Here is a 17,817-nt window from a genome sequence, read left to right as displayed (position 1 = left end):
TTTTTTGTAAGCTCTTGGAGGACTGGCTACATCAGGGGGGTGGGGCCTAATATGCAAAGGAGCTTCTGCTAGAATTCCACCCCTGGACGCTTTTGAATTGTGGTGCTGGAGAAGAATCTTGAGAGTCCCTTGGACTGCAAGAAGATCCAATCAGTCAGTCCTAAGGGAAATCAACCCAGACTGTTCCCTGGAAGGTCAGATGTTGAAGCTGAAGCTCAAAGACTTTGGCCACCCAATGAGAAGGGAGCACTCCCTGGAGAAGACTCTTGAAAGTCCCCTGGACTGCAAGAAGATCCAATCGGTCAGTCCTAAGGGAAATCAACCCAGACTGTTCCCTGGAAGGTCAGATGTTGAAGCCGAAGCTCAAATCCTTTGGCCACCCAATGAGAAGGGAGCACTCACTGGAGAAGGCCCTGATGCTGGGAAGGACAGAAGGCAGAAGAAGAAAGGGACGGCAAAAGAGGAGATGGCTGGACAGTGTTACTGATGTAACAAACACGATTTTGAGCAGACTTTGGAGGATGGTGGAAGACAGGAGGGCCTGGCGTGACTTGGTCCATGGGGTCGCAAAGAGCTGGACGCGACTGTGCGACTGAACAACAAGAAAATAAGCCTCAGATGACACATTACCCTTTCCAATATATAGGACAGGTAGACTCACATTCTAGCTGTATCTGAAGATGTGAGCAGTGACTCACGAAAGCTCCTTACCTGTCACAGATTTTCTTAGTCTTTAAATCGCTCTTGGACTCTTACTCTTTTCTAGCTGCTACAGACAGACTAACAGAGCTACCCGACTTCATCTATACTAGAAGTGGCCTGACTGCGGCTCAGGACCCACATGTGGCTCTTTCACACATATTGTGTGGGTCAAAGCCCCCGCTGCCCTATCAGCTGGCTTGGAAAAGTCCCTTTAAATCACTTCTCCAAGCCATCCAAGCAGCTTGGAGAATGCATTTAACATGAAAGTTGCTTTCTTTCCACCTCTCACTCCCTCCTCCATCTATTTCCTCCCTCCCTCCCTCCCTCCAACATCTGACGTTTATTCTATGTGGCTCTTACATCAAGCAAGTTTGGCCACTCCCATCGATATCCCGAGTCCTGCAATTCTTTCTTCTGCTTTTTTTTTCCAATTTGAAGCAGCCCGAGGCAAGCTGGGAACAGAAGGTACAACAGTATACTTCCTCTCCAGGTAGAGTTGCCAACCTCTTGGTGGTAATCAAAAACACAACCACAAGGGGAGGGACGGTGGCTCAGTGGTAGAGCATCTGCTTGGGAAGCAGAAGGTCCCAGGTTCAACCCCCAGCATCTCCAACTGAAAAGGGTCCAGGCAAATAGGTGTGGAAAACCTCAGCTTGAGACCCTGGAGAGCAGCTGCCAGCCTGAGTAGACAATACTGACTTTGATGGACCGAGGGTCTGATTCAGTAGAAGGCAGCTTCATATGCTCATAAGGTTATAGTGACAATTAACTAACAAATGTATTATTAACCATAAACACAAAGAAACACAAAGTCCCTAATGAAGTCCTTAGAGTAGATACATATGGAAAAAATCCAACGTGAGAACGTCGTCTTCATGCAGTGATTTTTTCAGTGAAATTTTCTTCAATGAAATATGAATTTCCAAATGTTGCTTGAAAATCCCTGGACAGGTTGGTCGACTTCTGCCCCACCTGTTTCCAATTCTTTTTCAACAGGGGATATTCCACAAATTTTAGTAACAAATATAAGATTCTTGCATGGCACTAATAGGGACCATAGTCTCCACAAAAACCTTCACTTATGGCAATAACTCAAAAGGCTCTAAGTGGCCTTGTGGTTGTGTTTTGGATTATCTCCATAGTGACTTCTCTCTTAGTTCAACGGACCTCTAGGTGGTGCCTGGAGGTCTCTTGGAAGTACAATAGATCTCCAGGCAACAGAGATCAGTTCCCCTGGAGAAAATGGCTGCTTTGGAAAGCAGACTCTATGGCATTATGCCCTGCTGAAGTCCCTTCTTTCCCCAGGCTCCACCCCCTAAATCTCCAGGAATTCCCCAACCCAGAGCTGGCACCTGTGTATCTTCAGGCCTCAAAAACCAGCCCCTAAGTTACCAGTGGAGGAAAGACACCGACTTCCTACAACTGTCTTGCTTATATTCCAAAATTGCTTTTGGGAGGGCAATTTTGAATTTTAAAAGGACTGGAAGGGAAAAGAGAGAAGAAGCCTCTTCCTACCTGTCTTGTGGAGAGTCAACCTGACCCCAGGCCTACTTTGGTTAAAAAAGACATAAGAATATAAGAGAAGCCATGTTGGATCAGGCCAGTGGCCCATCCAGTCCAACACTCTGTCACACAGTGGACAAAAAACCCAAGTGCCATCAAGAGGTCCACCAAAAACCCCCTCAGGCCAGTGGCCCATCCAGTCCAACACTCTGTGTCACACAGTGGACAAAAAACCCAAGTGCCATCAAGAGGTCCACCAGTGTGACCAGGATACTAGAAGCCCTCCCAATGTTGCCCGCCCCAAGCACCCAGAATACAGAGCATCACTGCCCCAGACAGAGTTCCAACAATACGCTGTGGCTAATAGCCACTGATGGACCTCTGCTCCATATGTTTATGCAATTCCCTCTTGAAGCTGTCTATGCTTGCAGCTGCCACTATCTCCTGTGGTGGCCTGACTGCGGCTCAAGAGCCACATGTGGCTCTTTCACATCTCAAAGCCCCATGGAGAAGAGGAGCGGGAGAGCGGTAGAGACAATTATGGATTGTAGAGTCTCAGCTATGTCTTCATTTTTACACTTTTGCCTGTTCAGCGAGGCCTGTGTAGAAAGGTAGCCAACCTCCAGGTGGAGCCTGTAGATCCCCTAGAATTAAAAACCATCTCCAGACTACATGCGTCAGTTCCCCAGGAGAAAATGGCTGCTTTGGAAGGTGGACTCTGTGACAATAGACCCCGTTGAGGTCTCTCCCTGCCCCCAACCCCAACCACCCCAAGTCCCACACCCAGATATCCCAGGATTTCTCAACTCGGAGCTGGCAACCTTAGCTAGAGGAAGAAATGGAAGCTGATCTGGTTTGGATCTTGATTGGGTTGGGCTGCCAGCTCTTTAAGCTGGAGGTGCTAGGATGGTTTAACTGTGTTCCATCCACACTTTTATGATGCTTTGACCAGCTCCAGCAAAGGTATGAGAAAACCCCCTTGCATCCTGTTGATGCTAAATAATGGTAATCAGAGTTTACGAGCCTGTGCCATAACGCAACAGAATTAAGTCTTCTCAGTTTCACCGGATGCAATGTCACAATCTGTGTCATTCTGAAACCTTTCTGTCTCCCGGCTTGCCTGTTGTAGCCCAAACCTTTGCATTTGCTCTTTCCCCTCATTTCCTTTTCTGCACCTTCCTTGGTCATCCTTTCTTTCATGGTGTTCAACTTTTAACTACAAAGAGCTGTAAGATTAGGATCTCCACACAGTAAATTTGGAGTTACGTACCCCTTTTGCATCGATCACGCCAGGTTTCGCATTAAACTTCACTGTCTTTAAACGTGCTCGCTCTTTCCTTTCAACCCTAGAGAGAGAGAGAAAAAGAGAGAAAGAGAGAGAGGTCTTTATGATTGTATATTTTAGGACAGGGTTCCTAACCTTTTCGAGCCTGTGGCAGTTTTAGAATTCTGGCATATTCTGGCATACAAAATGGCTGCTCCAGGAGGCGGAGCCAGCTACCAAAATGGCTGCCAAGGCCCACCGTCAGTCACACAGTAAAGATCCCATTTTAAAATATCTGTACAGTCAATCAAACCTGTAATGACCAATCAGAAGCCTTGCTGGGCAAAAAAACCCTTGGCTCCACTCACTTCATAAAATACTAGAAAGGTGTTGGTAGTCATCATAGTGCCCATAATACAGTCAATCAAACCTGTAATGACCAATCAGAAGCCTTGCTGGGCAAAAAAACCCTTGGCTCCACCCACTTTATAAAACACTTGAGGGACACTAGGAAAGGTGCTGGCAGTCATCATAGTGCCCATAATAGAGCCAGTCAAGCCTGTAATGACTAATCAGAAGCCTTGCTGGGCAAAAAACCCCTTGGCTCCACCCACTTTATAAAACACTTGAGGGACACTAGGAAAGGTGCTGGCAGTCATCATAGTGCCCATAATACAGTCAATCAAACCTGTAATGACCAATCAGAAGCCTTGCTGGGCAAAAAACCCCTTGGCTCCACCCACTTTATAAAACACTTGAGGGACACTAGGAAAGGTGCTGGCAGTCATCATACTAGGAAAGGTGCTGGCAGTCATCATACTAGGAAAGGTGCTGGCAGTCATCAACCCATAATACACCCTCCCCCTGTGGCTGGAGACCCACGGAGAGAGGCTGGGCTCAGTGGCAGAGCATTTGCCTGGCATGCAGAAAGTCCTAGGTTCAGTCCCCAGCATCTCCATTTACAAGAATCAGATTGGTAGCAGCTCACTTGGGATGCAGGATGAAATCTTTCACATCACCCGCTACCTGATCTCTAAACTGGAGATGCTGAGGACTGAACCTGGGACCTTCAGCATTTGAAGCAGATGCTCTACCACTAAGCCATGCCCCCCCCACTCTTGTTTCCCTTGGAAAGCATACTGGCAGCATCTGGAATCCCCAGGAGACCTTGGAGGAGGGGTGGGGAATGAGGAAAAGGACATAAAGGATGAGGCTGGAACCTGGAGATGACACTACCAACACTCTAGGATTTCACCTGGTCTCTATGGTACAAAGAGATAGAGGCAGTGGGGACAGGCAGGGCTTTTTTTTGTAGCAGGAGCTCCTTTGCATATTAGGCCCCACCCCTCTGATGTAGCCAATCCTCCTGGAGCTTACAGTAGGCCTTGTACGAAGAGCCCTGTAAGCTCTTGGAGGATTTGCTACTCAGGGGTGTGTGTCCTCAGATGCAAAGGAGCTACAAAGGGCGTGCAATGTCCGCCACAGATCTATGCCTTGGAGCAGAGATGCTTGGGAGAGAGTTCTGCGGACTTTGCATAAATGTTGGCAACCAGTGTTTCTGTCAGGATGGGCTTGCCATGGTATTTCTATAAGGTGTCATTCCACATGCATTCTGTGACTTGATGTTCTATAGCGGTGGTCCCCAACCTTTTTGGCAGCAGGGACCGGTTTTGTGGAAGACAGTTTTTCTACAGACAGGGGTGGGGGTGGGGGGAGATGGTTTCGGGATGATACAATTGTGCACTTTATTTCTATTCGTTTGGTGTGGTGGTGAAGTGTGTGGACGCGATGTGATGGTATCGCTTTACTCTGCTCTGGTAAGACCTCACCTGGAGTATTGTGTTCAGTTTTGGGCACCACATTTTAAGAAGGATCTAGACAAGCTGGAACGGGTCCAGAGGAGGGCGACAAAGATGGTGAGGGGTCTGGAGACCAAGTCCTATGAGGAAAGGTTGAAGGAGCTGGGGATGTTTAGCCCGGAGAGGAGGCAGCTGAGAGGTGATATGATCACCATCTTCAAGTACTTGAAGGTCTGTCATAGAGAGGATGGGGTGCAATTGTTTTCTATGGCCCCAGAAGGTAGGACCAGAACCAACATGTTGAAATTAAATAAGAGTTTCCAGCTCAACATTAGGAAGAGCTTAGGAAGGAATTAGAGCGATTCCTCTGTGGAACAGGCTTCCTTGGGAGGTGGTGGATTCTCCTTCCTTGGAGGTTTTTAAACAGAGGCTAGATGGCCATTGACAGCAATGAAGATCCTGTGAATTTAGGGGGAGGTGTTTGTGAGTTTACTGCATTGTGCAGGGGGTTGGACTAGATGACCCTGGAGGTCCCTTCCAACTCTATGATTCTATGACTCTTATCTGGGAGAACCAGGTTCGATTCCCCACTTCTCCACTTGCAGGTGCTGGAATGGCCTTGGGTTAGCCAAAACTCTGGCAGAGGGTGTCCTCGAAAGGGCAGCTTCTGCGAGAGGTCTCTCAGCCCCACCCACCTCACAAGGTGCTTGTTGTGGGGGAGGAAGGTAAAGGAGATTGTGAACTGCTCTGGGACTCAGAGATTTGGAATGGAAGGTGGGATATAAATCCCATGTCGTCGTCTTATTATTACTGCATTGTAATATATAATGAAATAATTATACAACTCACGGACCAGTTGCTAACAGGCCATGGACTGGGACCGGTCCACGGCCTGGGGATTGGGGACCTCTGTTCTATAGACATCCTGATTCACAGTATAAGAAGAAGATATTGGATTTATACCCCGCCATACACTCCAAATTCACAGAGCGGCTCACAATCTCCTTTACCTCTCCCCTGCAACAGACACTCTGTGAAGTAGGTGGGGCTGAGAGAGCTCTCCCAGAAGCTGCCCTTTCAAGGACGGCTCTGCAAGAGCTCTGGCTGACCCAAGGCCATTCCAGCAGCTGCAAGTGGAGGAGTGGGGAATCAAACCCGGTTCTCCCAGATAAGAGTCCGCACACTTAACCACTACACCAAACTGGCTCTTGTTTGCTGATTATGCTTTGGAACTTGGAGTTCTCTCACTTTGACTGATAGCAGACACGACTATATAGCAGTTAAGAGAGGTGCAGGTGGACTAGGAAGGAAACTCAAATGAGACTGAGCTTTGAACTTATCACGTTGCTTGGTAACCCATAAGGAGGACTTGTCTGTCGACCTTGATCCTCCAAATGGCTCTATGCAATGCCATCTGTGGGAATGAGCCCTAAGTTGGCTGGAGACTTTTTGCATGCATTTTTTTTTTTTTTAGCATAATTGTATGCTTTGTTCTTGCTTTCGTTAGTCCTAGCTTTGGCTGGTCACAGCACAAGGGAAATGCTCTGTATCTGAACTCAAATTACTCTTTTAATATGAGAACTGGAGAGTTGGGTCAATAATCGGCAAAACCTTAGCAGGGGTATCAAACGTGTAGCCCAGGGGCCGAATCAGGCCCCCAGAGGGCTCCTATCAGCCCCCCAAGCAACTGGCTGTCGTTCTCCCTCTCTCTTGCTTCCTTCTGCATCACAGCTTGCTTTGCCAGGCTTGCTCAACTGCAGAGGAGCTACAGAGCAAAGCCTCTATTTTCTCCATTGGCTGAGGCTGCTTCCTTGGGGAGGAAGGGATGGAGGGATAGCTTGCTTTGCCAGTCTCTCTCAATCGCACAGCAGAGCTACTGAGCCAAGCCTCTCTTCCTTCTACTGGCTGAGGCTCCTTTCTTCCTGGTCCCCTGGGGAAGGAAGGAAAGAGCCAGAGCTTCCTTTGCCCAGTTCTCTGAATCCCACAGGAGAGATATAAAGAAAGCATCTTTAAGACCAACAAGTGCTACTGTTTAAGCATGTTTTAGTTTAAGGGTGGTTTTTTTTTTTAAAAAAAATCTTTAATTGTGTTTGCCTGTGCTTTATAAAGTTTATATCTCTGCTACCTGGCATTACATTTTATGACACCCAAGGCCTGTCCCGACAAGGTCTCATTTATGTCAGATCCAGCCCTTGTAACAAATGAGTTTGACACCCCTGCCTTACAGTTTCATTTCTTAATTATGCCATTGCCTTGACTAGCCTTGGAGACAGGCAGTTGTGTGTGGACTTGGCGACTGACTGGTGTCTTGAGAACAGACGGATTTTCCTGAGTGGACTCCCCTGCTTTTGTATCACTGGCAGCTGATGGTGAGTTAGTCAGCAATGAAGCAAGGTGTTTCCTATTAGCCGTGCACCTGGAACACACAAAATTGCCATATACGGCATCCAACTCTTGGCCCATCAACGTCAGCATTGTCTACTCCAGGGGTCCCCAACTCCCAGTCCGTGGACTCAGCAACTGGGTCATGAGTTCTATAAATATTTCATTATATATTACCATGTAGTAATGATAAGAAGAAGACATTAGATTTATATCCTTCCCTCCACTCTGAATCTCAGAGTGGCTCACAATCTCCTTTACCTTCCTCCCGCACAACAGACACCCTGTGAGGTAGGTGGGGCTGAGAGAGCTCTCCCAGAAGCTGCCTTTTTTAGGACAACTCTGCGAGAGCTATGGCTGACCCAAGGCCATTCCAGCAGCTGCAAGTGGAGGAATTGGGAATCAGACCCAGTTCTCCCAGATAAGAGTCCGCACACTTAACTACCACACCAAAATAAAGTGCGCAATTGTATCATCCCAACACCATCGCCCCCCCCGGTCTGTGGAAACATTGTCTTCTACAAAACCGATCCCTGGTGCCATAAAGGTTGTGAATTGGCAGATGCATTGTGAACTGGCAGATGGGTTGTGAACTGGCAGAGACTGACCAAGAGAGAGATCTTCTACAGAACCGGTCCCTGGTGCCAAAAAGGTTGTGAACTGGCAGATGCATTGTGAACTGGCAGAGACTGACCAAGAGAGAGATCTTGGGGTCGTGGTAGATAACTCACTGAAAATGTCAAGACAGTGTGCGATTGCAATAAAAAGGCCAACGGCATGCTGGGAATTATTAGGAAGGGAACTGAAAACAAATCAGCCAGTATCATAATGACCCTGTATAAATCGATGGTGCGGTCTCATTTGGAATACTGTATGCAATTCTGATCACTGCACCTCAAAAAGGATATTATAGCATTGGAAAAAGTCCTGAAAAGGGCAACTAGAATGATTAAAGGTTTGGAACACTTTCCCTATGAAGAAAACACTTGGGGCTCTTTAGCTTGGAGAAACGTCGACTGCGGGGTGACATGATAGAGGTTTACAAGATTATGCATGGGATGGTGAAAGTAGAGAAAGAAGTCCTTTTCTCCCTTTTTCACAATACAAGAACTTGAGGGCATTCAATGAAATTGCTGAGCAGTCAGGTTAAAACAGATAAAAGGAAGAGCTTCTTCACCCAAAGGGTGATTAACATGTGGAATTCACTGCCACAGGAGGTGGTGGCGACTGCAAGCATAGCCAGCTTCAAGACGGGATTGGATAAAAATATGGAGCAGAGGTCCATCAGTGGCTATTAGCCACAGTGTGTGCATGTGTGGTGTATGTGTGTGTGTGTGTATATATATATATACATAGGCAACTGTGTGATACAGAGTGTTGGACTGGATGGGTCATTGGCCTGATCCAACATGGCTTCTCTTATGTTCTTAAGGTTGGAGACCGCTGGTCTACTCAGATTGGCAGCAGCTCTCCAGGGTCTCAGGCTGAGGTCTTTCCCATCACCTACTGCCTGGCCCTTTAACTGGGGATTGAACCTGGAACCTTTAGCATGCTAAGCAGATGCTCTGCCAGATCCTTTAACTGGAGATTAACTGGGATTGAACCTGGGACCTTCTGCATGCCAGGCAGATGCTCTGCCACTGAGCCACATCCCCTCTCCATGGCCCTCTATAGTCTCATGTGGAGGTCTTTCACACCACCTACTGCCAGATCCTTTAACTGGAGATGCTGAGTATTGAACCTGGGACCTTCAGCATGCCAGGCAGATGCTCTGCCACTGAGCCACATCCCCTCTTCATGGCCCTCTACAGTCTCAGATGGAGGTCTAACACAACACCTACTGCCAGATCTTTTAGCTGGAGAGGCTGGAGATTGAACCTGGGACCTTCTGCATACCAAGCAGATGTTCTACCTCTGAGCCACAGCCCCCTCTCAGGCAGGCTGTTATACCAACCAGACCTCTGGCTGGGAGGTGGAGAAAAGGGCGCCAGTGCAAACACCAGGCTTTGCCAAAATAAGCCCGGGCTGGCCAGTTTTGTGTGAGCTGAATCCTGCTTTCACCAGCTAGCCACAGCTCAAATCAACCTGGGTTATTACCAGGTTACATCTGAACCAATAAGAGGAGAGTAACCGAGGGAACACTGGGGGCTAATAACTGCAGAACAGCTTCAAGAGGGGATTGGATAAGCATATGGAGCAGAGGCCCATCAGTGGCTACTAGCCACAGCTTATCTTTGGAACTCTCTGTCTTGGGCAAGTGATGCTCTGTATTCTTGGTGCTTGGGGAGGGCACAGTGGGAGGGCTTCTAGTGTCCTGGCCCCACTGGTGGACCTCCTGATGGCACTTGGGGTTTTTTGGCCACTGTGTAACACAGAGTGTTGGACTGGATGGGCCACTGGCCTGATCCAACATGGCTTCTCTTATGTTCTTATGTGAGGAAGAAGATCCTCTTCAACACACAATAAAAGAAATACAGAGTCAGCTGCAACACCCTGAGTGTAGGTTACTATAGTTACCACTGAAATTTGGACTAAATCAGTCCCTCCCCCCGGTGGGGGACAGCATGTACACACGGAAATGGGCTGAGGCACAGCTTTCCAATTCAATGTGCGATCTTCAAATTACTGGAGCAGTTTTTAATTTTAAACTTGCAGATGAAACTATATTAGAATGAAAAGGGAGGGCGGTGTGGAGGGTGGAAACGCAGGTTCGTGGCTGTGCAGGCTCGCAAACGGGAAGGAAAAAGCAACGCTCGGGAAAATAATTAGCTCAAAGCCAAAGACCGCTTTTAAAATTACTATTATGGGCTGGCATTAATTCATATTTCCCTCTTTCGCCTAACCTCCAAAAGAGGGCTTCGTTTTATTTTATGACTAATTCGGCACATACGTGAGCAATCATAACACCCCTCCTTATTTTAACGAAAGGCATCAGATTGAGTTAAGCTGCTGAGTCCCAGCTGCGCCAGAAGCAACCTGGCTCTGGGTAGGTGTACCCTTTCCTTGCTACCAGGCTCATTGCAGCCCTAGATACTATGCCTGCAGAGTCACAATACGCCACTCACTAGGATCATGCCAATAGGAGCTGAGCCACCCGCTGTCAGGGACAGCAGCCAGACATGGCCATGGCATGCTCTGTCCTGCCACGAAAGCTGCTCTGTGACTAGGGTTGTGTTGAAAAATGCCTGGAAGCTGTGGGGGTGGATCCAGGAGAGGGTGGGGTTTGGGGAGGGGAGGGGCCTCAGCATGGTACAATAGGGGTGCCAAGTCCCTCTGCTGTTGATGTACTTGAAGGGTGCGCATGTACTTGAAGGGTGTGCAGCGCAATGACATCACCCAGAAGTGATATCATCTTTCCAGCTCGCCCTCCCCCATCTATTTAAGAACATAAGAACATAAGAGAAGCCATGTTAGATCAGGCCAATGGCCCATCCAGTCCAACACTCTGTGTCACATAAGAACATAAGAGAAACCATGTTGGATCAGGCCAATGGCCCATCCAGTCCAACACTCTGTGTCACATAAGAACATGAGAGAAGCCACGTTGGATCAGGCCAATGGCCCATCCAGCCCAACGCTCTGTGTCACAGAAGAACATAAGAGAAGCCATGTTGGATCAGGCCAATGGCCCATCCAGGCCAACACTCTGTGTCACACAAGAACATAAGAGAAGCCATGTTGGATCAGGCCAATGGCCCATCCAGTCCAACACTCTGTGTCACATAAGAACATAAGAGAAGCCATGTTGGATCAGGCCAATGGCCCATCCAGTCCAACACTCTGTGTCACATAAGAACATAAGAGAAGCCCTGTTGGATCAGGCCAATGGCCCATTCAGTCCAACACTCTGTGTCACATAAGAACATAAGAGAAGCCATGTTGGATCAGGCCAATGGCCCATCCAGTCCAACACACACACACACACACACACACACTGTGGCTAATAGCCACTGATGGACCTCTGCTCCATATTTTTATCTAAACCCCTCTTGAAGGTGGCTATGCTTGTGGCTGCCACCACCTCCTGTGGCAGTGAATTCCACATGTTAATCACCCTTTGGGTGAAGAAGGACTTCCTTTTATCCATTTTAACCCGACTGCTCAGCAATTTCATCGAATGCCCACGAGTTCTTGTATTGTGAGAAAGGGAGAAAAGGACTTCTTTCTCTACTTTCTCCATCCCATGCATTGTCTTGTAAGCCTCTCTCATGTCACCCCACAGGCGACGTTTCTCCAAGCTAAAGAGTCCCAAGCGTTTCAACCTTTCTTCATAGGGAAAGTGTTCCAGCCCTTTAATCATTCTAGTTGCCCTTCTCTGGACTTTCTCCAATGCTATAATATCCTTTTTGAGGTGCGGCGACCAGAATTGCACACAGTTCTTCCCTCATGATTGAGGAGTCCCTGCCTCACTGCTTAAAAGGATCAGGACGGCACCTTTTAGGGATTGGCACACAAAAAAAGGGGGAGCTGGCAAGAACCGGTGTGGTAGGCACACATCTCCCACCCCACGTGATGCACCAGTGAGCATTATTGGCATGCCGAGGGGCAGAGTCCAAGCGCTGCTTGATCTTGCCCAGAACAACAGAAGGACCGCAAAAAAGACTGCGCTTTCTTCCTTGGCTGCGTTGCTCTTCGGCTCCAGGCATCTCCTGTGTTTGCAACTGATTCCCCTCCTCCCCAATTGTTATTAATCATGCAATCCACCTTCCATACAGGCATGCAAGAAGTCCTGGATCCAGTCTCTGGAATCAAAAATACAGATAGCAGGAGTCTGAAAAGGATTTTTTTTCTTTCTAGCCTGAGTTCTTTCCAGTAGAGAGTCAACTGACACTCTTTAAAGCAACTAAAGAGAGACACTCTTTAAAGCAACTTTAAAGAGAGCCGGTTTGGTGTAGTGGTTAAGTGCATGGACTCTTATCTGGGAGAACCGGGTTCGATTCCCCACTCCTCCACTTGCACCTGCTGGAATGGCCTTGGATTAGTCATAGCTCTGGCAGAAGTTGTCCTTGAAAGGGCAGCTGCTGTGAGAACCCTCTCAGCCCCACCCACCTCACAGGGTGCGTGTTGTGGGGGGAGAAGATATAGGAGATTGTAAGCCGCTCTGAGTCTCTGATTCAGAGACAAGGGTGGTGTATAATTCTTCTTCTTCTTCTTTGCATTTGTGCTATGAGGATCAATTTTTGGGAATTAATTTGGCTTGGAGCAGCAAGAGCAAACAAGTTCCATGGCTCCTGAAATGCTTATGGCAAAAGAAACTGCAAGGGGACGGGCCCATGGCTCAATGGCAGACCCCCTGCTTGGCACACAGAAGGTCCCAGGTTCAATCGTCAGCTTCTCCAGTTAGAAAGGACCGGGTACTAAGGTGATGTGCAAGACCTGTGCCGGAGACACCTGGAGAGCCGCTGACAATCGGAGTACACAATACTGACCTTAATGGACCAAGGGTCTGATTTAGTACTTGAAGGGCTGTCCTATAGAGGATGGTGTGGAATTGTTTTCTGTGGCCCAGAAGGTAGGATCAGAACCAAGGGGTTGAAACTAAATCAAAAGAGTTTGCAGCTCAACATTAGGAAGAACGTCTTGACCGTTAGAGTGATTCCTCAGTGGAACAGGCTTCCTCCTTGGGAGGTGGTGGGCTTTCCTTCCTTGGAGGTTTTTAAACAGAGGCTAGATGGCCATCTGACAGCATTGAAGATCCTGTGAATTTAGGGGTAGGTGTTTGTGAGTTTCCTGCATTGTGCAGGGGGTTGGACTATATGACCCTGGAGGTCACTTCCAACTCTATGATTCTATGATTCTAGCATAAGGCAGCTTCATGCGTTCATGTGCTCATGCTTTTTAGTTTAAGCATCCTTGTCATGTATAAGAAGAAGAAGAATTGCAGATTAATACCCCGCCCTTCTCTTTGAATCAGAGACTCAAAGCGGCTTACAGTCTCCTATATCTTCTCCCCCCACAACAGACACCCTGTGAGGTGGGTGGGGCTGAGAGGGTTCTCACAGCAGGTGCCCTTTCAAGGACAACCTCTGCCAGAGTGATGGCTGACACAAGGCCATGCTAGCAGGTGCAAGTGGAGGAGTGGGGAATCAAACCTGGTTCTCCCAGGTAAGAGTCCGCACACTTCACCACTACACCAAACTGGCTCTGGTACCATTGGCTGCATGTATGTATAAATATATGGGAATGTACATGCATTCATCTATACCAGGGGTGGCCAAACTGTGGCTTGGGAGTCACATGTGGCTCTTTCACACATATTCCGTGTCTCTTGAAGCCCCCCCCCCTCGTTAGTCAGCTTGGAAAAAGCATTTCTTTCTTTAAATCAGATCTCCAAGCCAAGCCAGTATGTGGTTTAGAGAACATAGAAGAAGCCATGTTGGATCAGGCCAATGGCCCATCCAGTCCAACACTCTGTGTTACACAGTGGCCAAAAAACCAGGCACCATCAGGAGGCCCACCAGTGGGGCCAGGACACTAGAAGCCCTCCCACTGTGCCCCCCACCCAAGCACCAAGAATACAGAGCATCACTGCCCCAGACAAAGAGTTCCAATGATAAGCTGCGGCTAATAGAATACATTTAAAGTTGGTTTCTTTACACCTTTTCTTCCTCTTCCCTCCCCAATCTCTGCCTAGTCCAACCCTCTGCACAACACAAGAAATTCACAAGCACTTCCCCTAATTTCACAGGATCAGCATTGCTGTTAGATTGCCATCTGGCCTCTGTTTAAAAACCTCCAAGGGAAGTCCACCATCTCCCGAGGAAGCCTGTTCCCCTGAGGAACTGCTCTAACTATCAGGAAGTTCTTCCTAATGTTGACCCAGAAACTCTTCTAATTTAATTTCAACCCATTAGTTCTTGTCCTACCTTCTGGGGCAACAGAAAACAATTCTGCACTATCCTCTATACGATAGCCCTTCAAGTACTTGAGGATGGTGATCCTATCACCTCTCAGCCATCTCCTCTCTAGGCTAAACATGCCCAGCTCCTTCAACCTTTCTTCATAGGAATTGGTCTCCAGACCCCTCACCATCTTTGTTGCCCTCCTCCGGACCTGTTCCAGCTTGTCTATTTCCTTCTTAGTACACCACTGATCTGGAAATTTAAGGCAACTTCATGGGTTCATAGATGGTCCTTCTAAATGGAAAAGCATCTGCAGATGCTCCTGAGTTCAAACCCCAGCATCTCCAGTTAGAGAGATCAGGTAGGAGGTGGTGTGAAAGACCTCTGCCTAAGACCCTGAGGAGCTACTGCTGGTCAAAAGTTGACAGAACAGACCTTTAGAGAGACCAAGGGTCTGTTTCAGCTTCATGAGTGACTCATGTGCATCTTTGATGTGATAGAGTTTTACAAGATTATGCATGGGATAGAGAAGGTAGAGAAAGAAGTACATTTCTCCCTTTCTCACAATACAAGAACTCATGGACATTCAATGAAATTGCTGAGCAGTCGGGTTAGAACTGATAAAAGGAAATACTTCTTCACCCAAAGAGTGATTAACACGTGGAATTCACTGCCACAAGAGGTGGTGGTGGCTGCAAGCATAGACAGCTTCAAGAGGGGATTGGATGAGCATATGGAGCAGAAGTCCATCAGTGGCTATTAGCCACAGCTTATTGTTGGAACTCTCTGTCTGGGGCAGTGATGCTCTGTATTCTGGGTGCTTGGGAGGGCACAGTGAAAGGGCTTCTAGTATCCTGGCTCCACTGGTGGACCTCCTGATGATGCCTGTTTTTTTGGCCACTGTGTGACACAGAGTGTTGGACTGGATGGGCCACTGGCCTGATCCAACAGGGCTTCTCTTATGTTCTTAAGTGACACAGAGTGTTGGACTGGATGGGCCATTGGCCTGATTCAACATGGCTTCTCTTATGTTCTTATGTGACACAGAGTGTTGGACTGGATGGACCACTGGCCTGATCCAACATGGCTTCTCTTATGTTCTTATGTGACACAGAGTGTTGGACCGGATGGGCCACTGGCCTGATCCAACATGGCTTCTCTTATGTTCTTATGTGACACAGAGTGTTGGACTGGATGGGCCACTGGCCTGATCCAACAGGGCTTCTCTTATGTTCTTAAGTGACACAGAGTGTTGGACTGGATGGGCCACTGGCCTGATCCAACATGGCTTCTCTTATGTTCTTATGTGACACAGAGTGTTGGACTGGATGGACCACTGGCCTGATCCAACATGGCTTCTCTTATGTTCTTATGTGACACAGAGTGTTGGACCGGATGGGCCACTGGCCTGATCCAACATGGCTTCTCTTATGTTCTTATGTGACACAGAGTGTTGGACTGGATGGACCACTGGCCTGATCCAACAGGGCTTCTCTTATGTTCTTAAGTGACACAGAGTGTTGGACTGGATGGGCCACTGGCCTGATCCAACATGGCTTCTCTGATGTTCTTATGTGACACAGAGTGTTGGACTGGATGGACCACTGGCCTGATCCAACATGGCTTCTCTTATGTTCTTATGTGACACAGAGTGTTGGACCGGATGGGCCATTGGCCTGATCCAACATGGCTTCTCTTATGTTCTTATGTGACACAGAGCGTTGGACTGGATGGGCCATTGGCCTGATCCAACATGGCTTCTCTTATGTTCTTATGTGACACAGAGTGTTGGACTGGATGGGTCATTGGCCTGATCCAACATAGCTTCTCTTATATTTTATGTTCTTATGTTCTTTGTCTTCAGCTATCCTTTGTCCTTTAAAGATTAATAACAGTGTGTGGGCTCAATTTGAACGGTGCAACAATGGAGGGGGATCAAATTAAATCTCTCTTCTGCACCCCCCCCCCCCGGGACCGCAATCCGAATTAAGTCTACATATGAATACTTTTAGCACCTTTCAATACAGAGGGGATTGAATTATTGATCTTGTGCAAGCCAAAGGGTTTTCATGGGTGGTTTTTTTTTGCTTTTATGGTAATGGCAGCGAGCTCTGCAAATTAAATGATGATAAGGAATATAATGGATCTATTATCTCACAGGAACAGATTAGCCCCAGCCTGCTTTCTACTGCCCCAGAAGGCCGGATAGAACCGATGGATTGAAATTAAATCAAAAGAGTTTTCGGCTCAACATTAGGGAGAGCTTCCTGACAGTCCGGCGGATAGCAGACGGGCAGTTTGGGCCGACTCAGAGACGTCTCAGAAGCCGACTTGAAAAATCCTTTCAAATGCTAGCACCTGCCGCCCGTCTCCATCCCGTCCTCACCCCGTCCTCCGGTGTCTTCAGAGCAGCTCAAAAAACTACAACTGTCGAAGCGGTAGCAAATTTTTGAGCCGCACACCAATCAACACTTTGGCGCCGCGACACGGAAGCGCGCAAGTGAGGTACCTTGGCGGTGTGAACTCGCCAAGCCGTCCCAAGCCGCTTCCTGCTTTCCCCCAATAAAACTGCCTAGAGTGCTTGAGCACATGAGTGCTTGTCTCTTTAGGGTAGTCAAAAAGAGCGGTCCAGCTTCTGAGACGCCCTCCTGTCTGGTCGTGCCAAGCTGCCTCGCAGATGGGATGCGGCCACCTTGTGCAGGAGCGTGTGGAGGGTTTGGGATGGTTCTTTTTGAGCAGGCCCAATTTGGGATGCCTCTTTCGTGCCAGTTTGGTGTAGTGGTTAAGTGCATGGACTTTTATCTGGGAGAACCGGGTTTGATTCCCCACTCCTCCACTTGCACCTGCTGGAATGGCCTTGGGTCAGCCATAGCTCTCTTATCTGGGAGAACCAGGTTTGAGTCCCCCACTCTTCCATTTGCAGCTGCTGGAATGGCCTTGGGTCAGCCAAAGCTCTCTTATCTGGGAGAACCGGGTTTGATTCCTCACTCCTCAACTTGCAGCTGCTGGAATGGCCTTGGGTCAGCCATAGCTCTCTTATCTGGGAGAACCAGGTTTGATTCCCCCACTCCTCCATTTGCAGCTGCTAGAATGGCCTTGGGTCAGCCATAGCTCTTTTATCTGGGAGAACCGGGTTTGATTCCCCACTCCTCCACTTGCACCTGCTAGAATAGCCTTGGGTCAGCCATAGCTCTGGCAGAGGTTGTCCTTGAAAGGGCAGCTGCTGTGAGAGCCCTCTCAGCCCCACCCACCTCACAGGGTGTCTGTTGTGGGGGGAGAAGATATAGGAGATTGTAAGCCGCTTTGAGTCTCTCATTCAGGGAGA

The 17,817-nt window shown here is 48.2% G+C and overlaps 1 protein-coding gene across 12 annotated transcripts in view; it reads right to left on the bottom strand.

Annotated features, from left to right (window-relative positions):
• The window catches only part of DLG2 (discs large MAGUK scaffold protein 2), a 1,647,444-nt gene that overhangs the window by 66,268 nt on the left and 1,563,359 nt on the right, over positions 1 to 17,817 (bottom strand). For all 12 annotated transcript variants that reach the window (XR_009555217.1, XM_060234983.1, XM_060234984.1 and 9 more), the window contains one exon: positions 3,476 to 3,551. Coding sequence is in view for 11 of the 12 variants with exons in the window: in XM_060234983.1 (XP_060090966.1) it covers positions 3,476 to 3,551 (76 nt within the window). In the remaining variant the exon portion in view is untranslated. The remainder of the gene's footprint in view (positions 1 to 3,475; positions 3,552 to 17,817) is intronic.

This window comes from Heteronotia binoei, chromosome 3 (genome assembly GCF_032191835.1).
Source record: "Heteronotia binoei isolate CCM8104 ecotype False Entrance Well chromosome 3, APGP_CSIRO_Hbin_v1, whole genome shotgun sequence".
NCBI classification, from domain to species: domain Eukaryota; kingdom Metazoa; phylum Chordata; class Lepidosauria; order Squamata; family Gekkonidae; genus Heteronotia; species Heteronotia binoei.
Note: the sequence above shows the minus strand (reverse complement) of the source record. Positions and strands in the feature narration are given on the sequence as shown.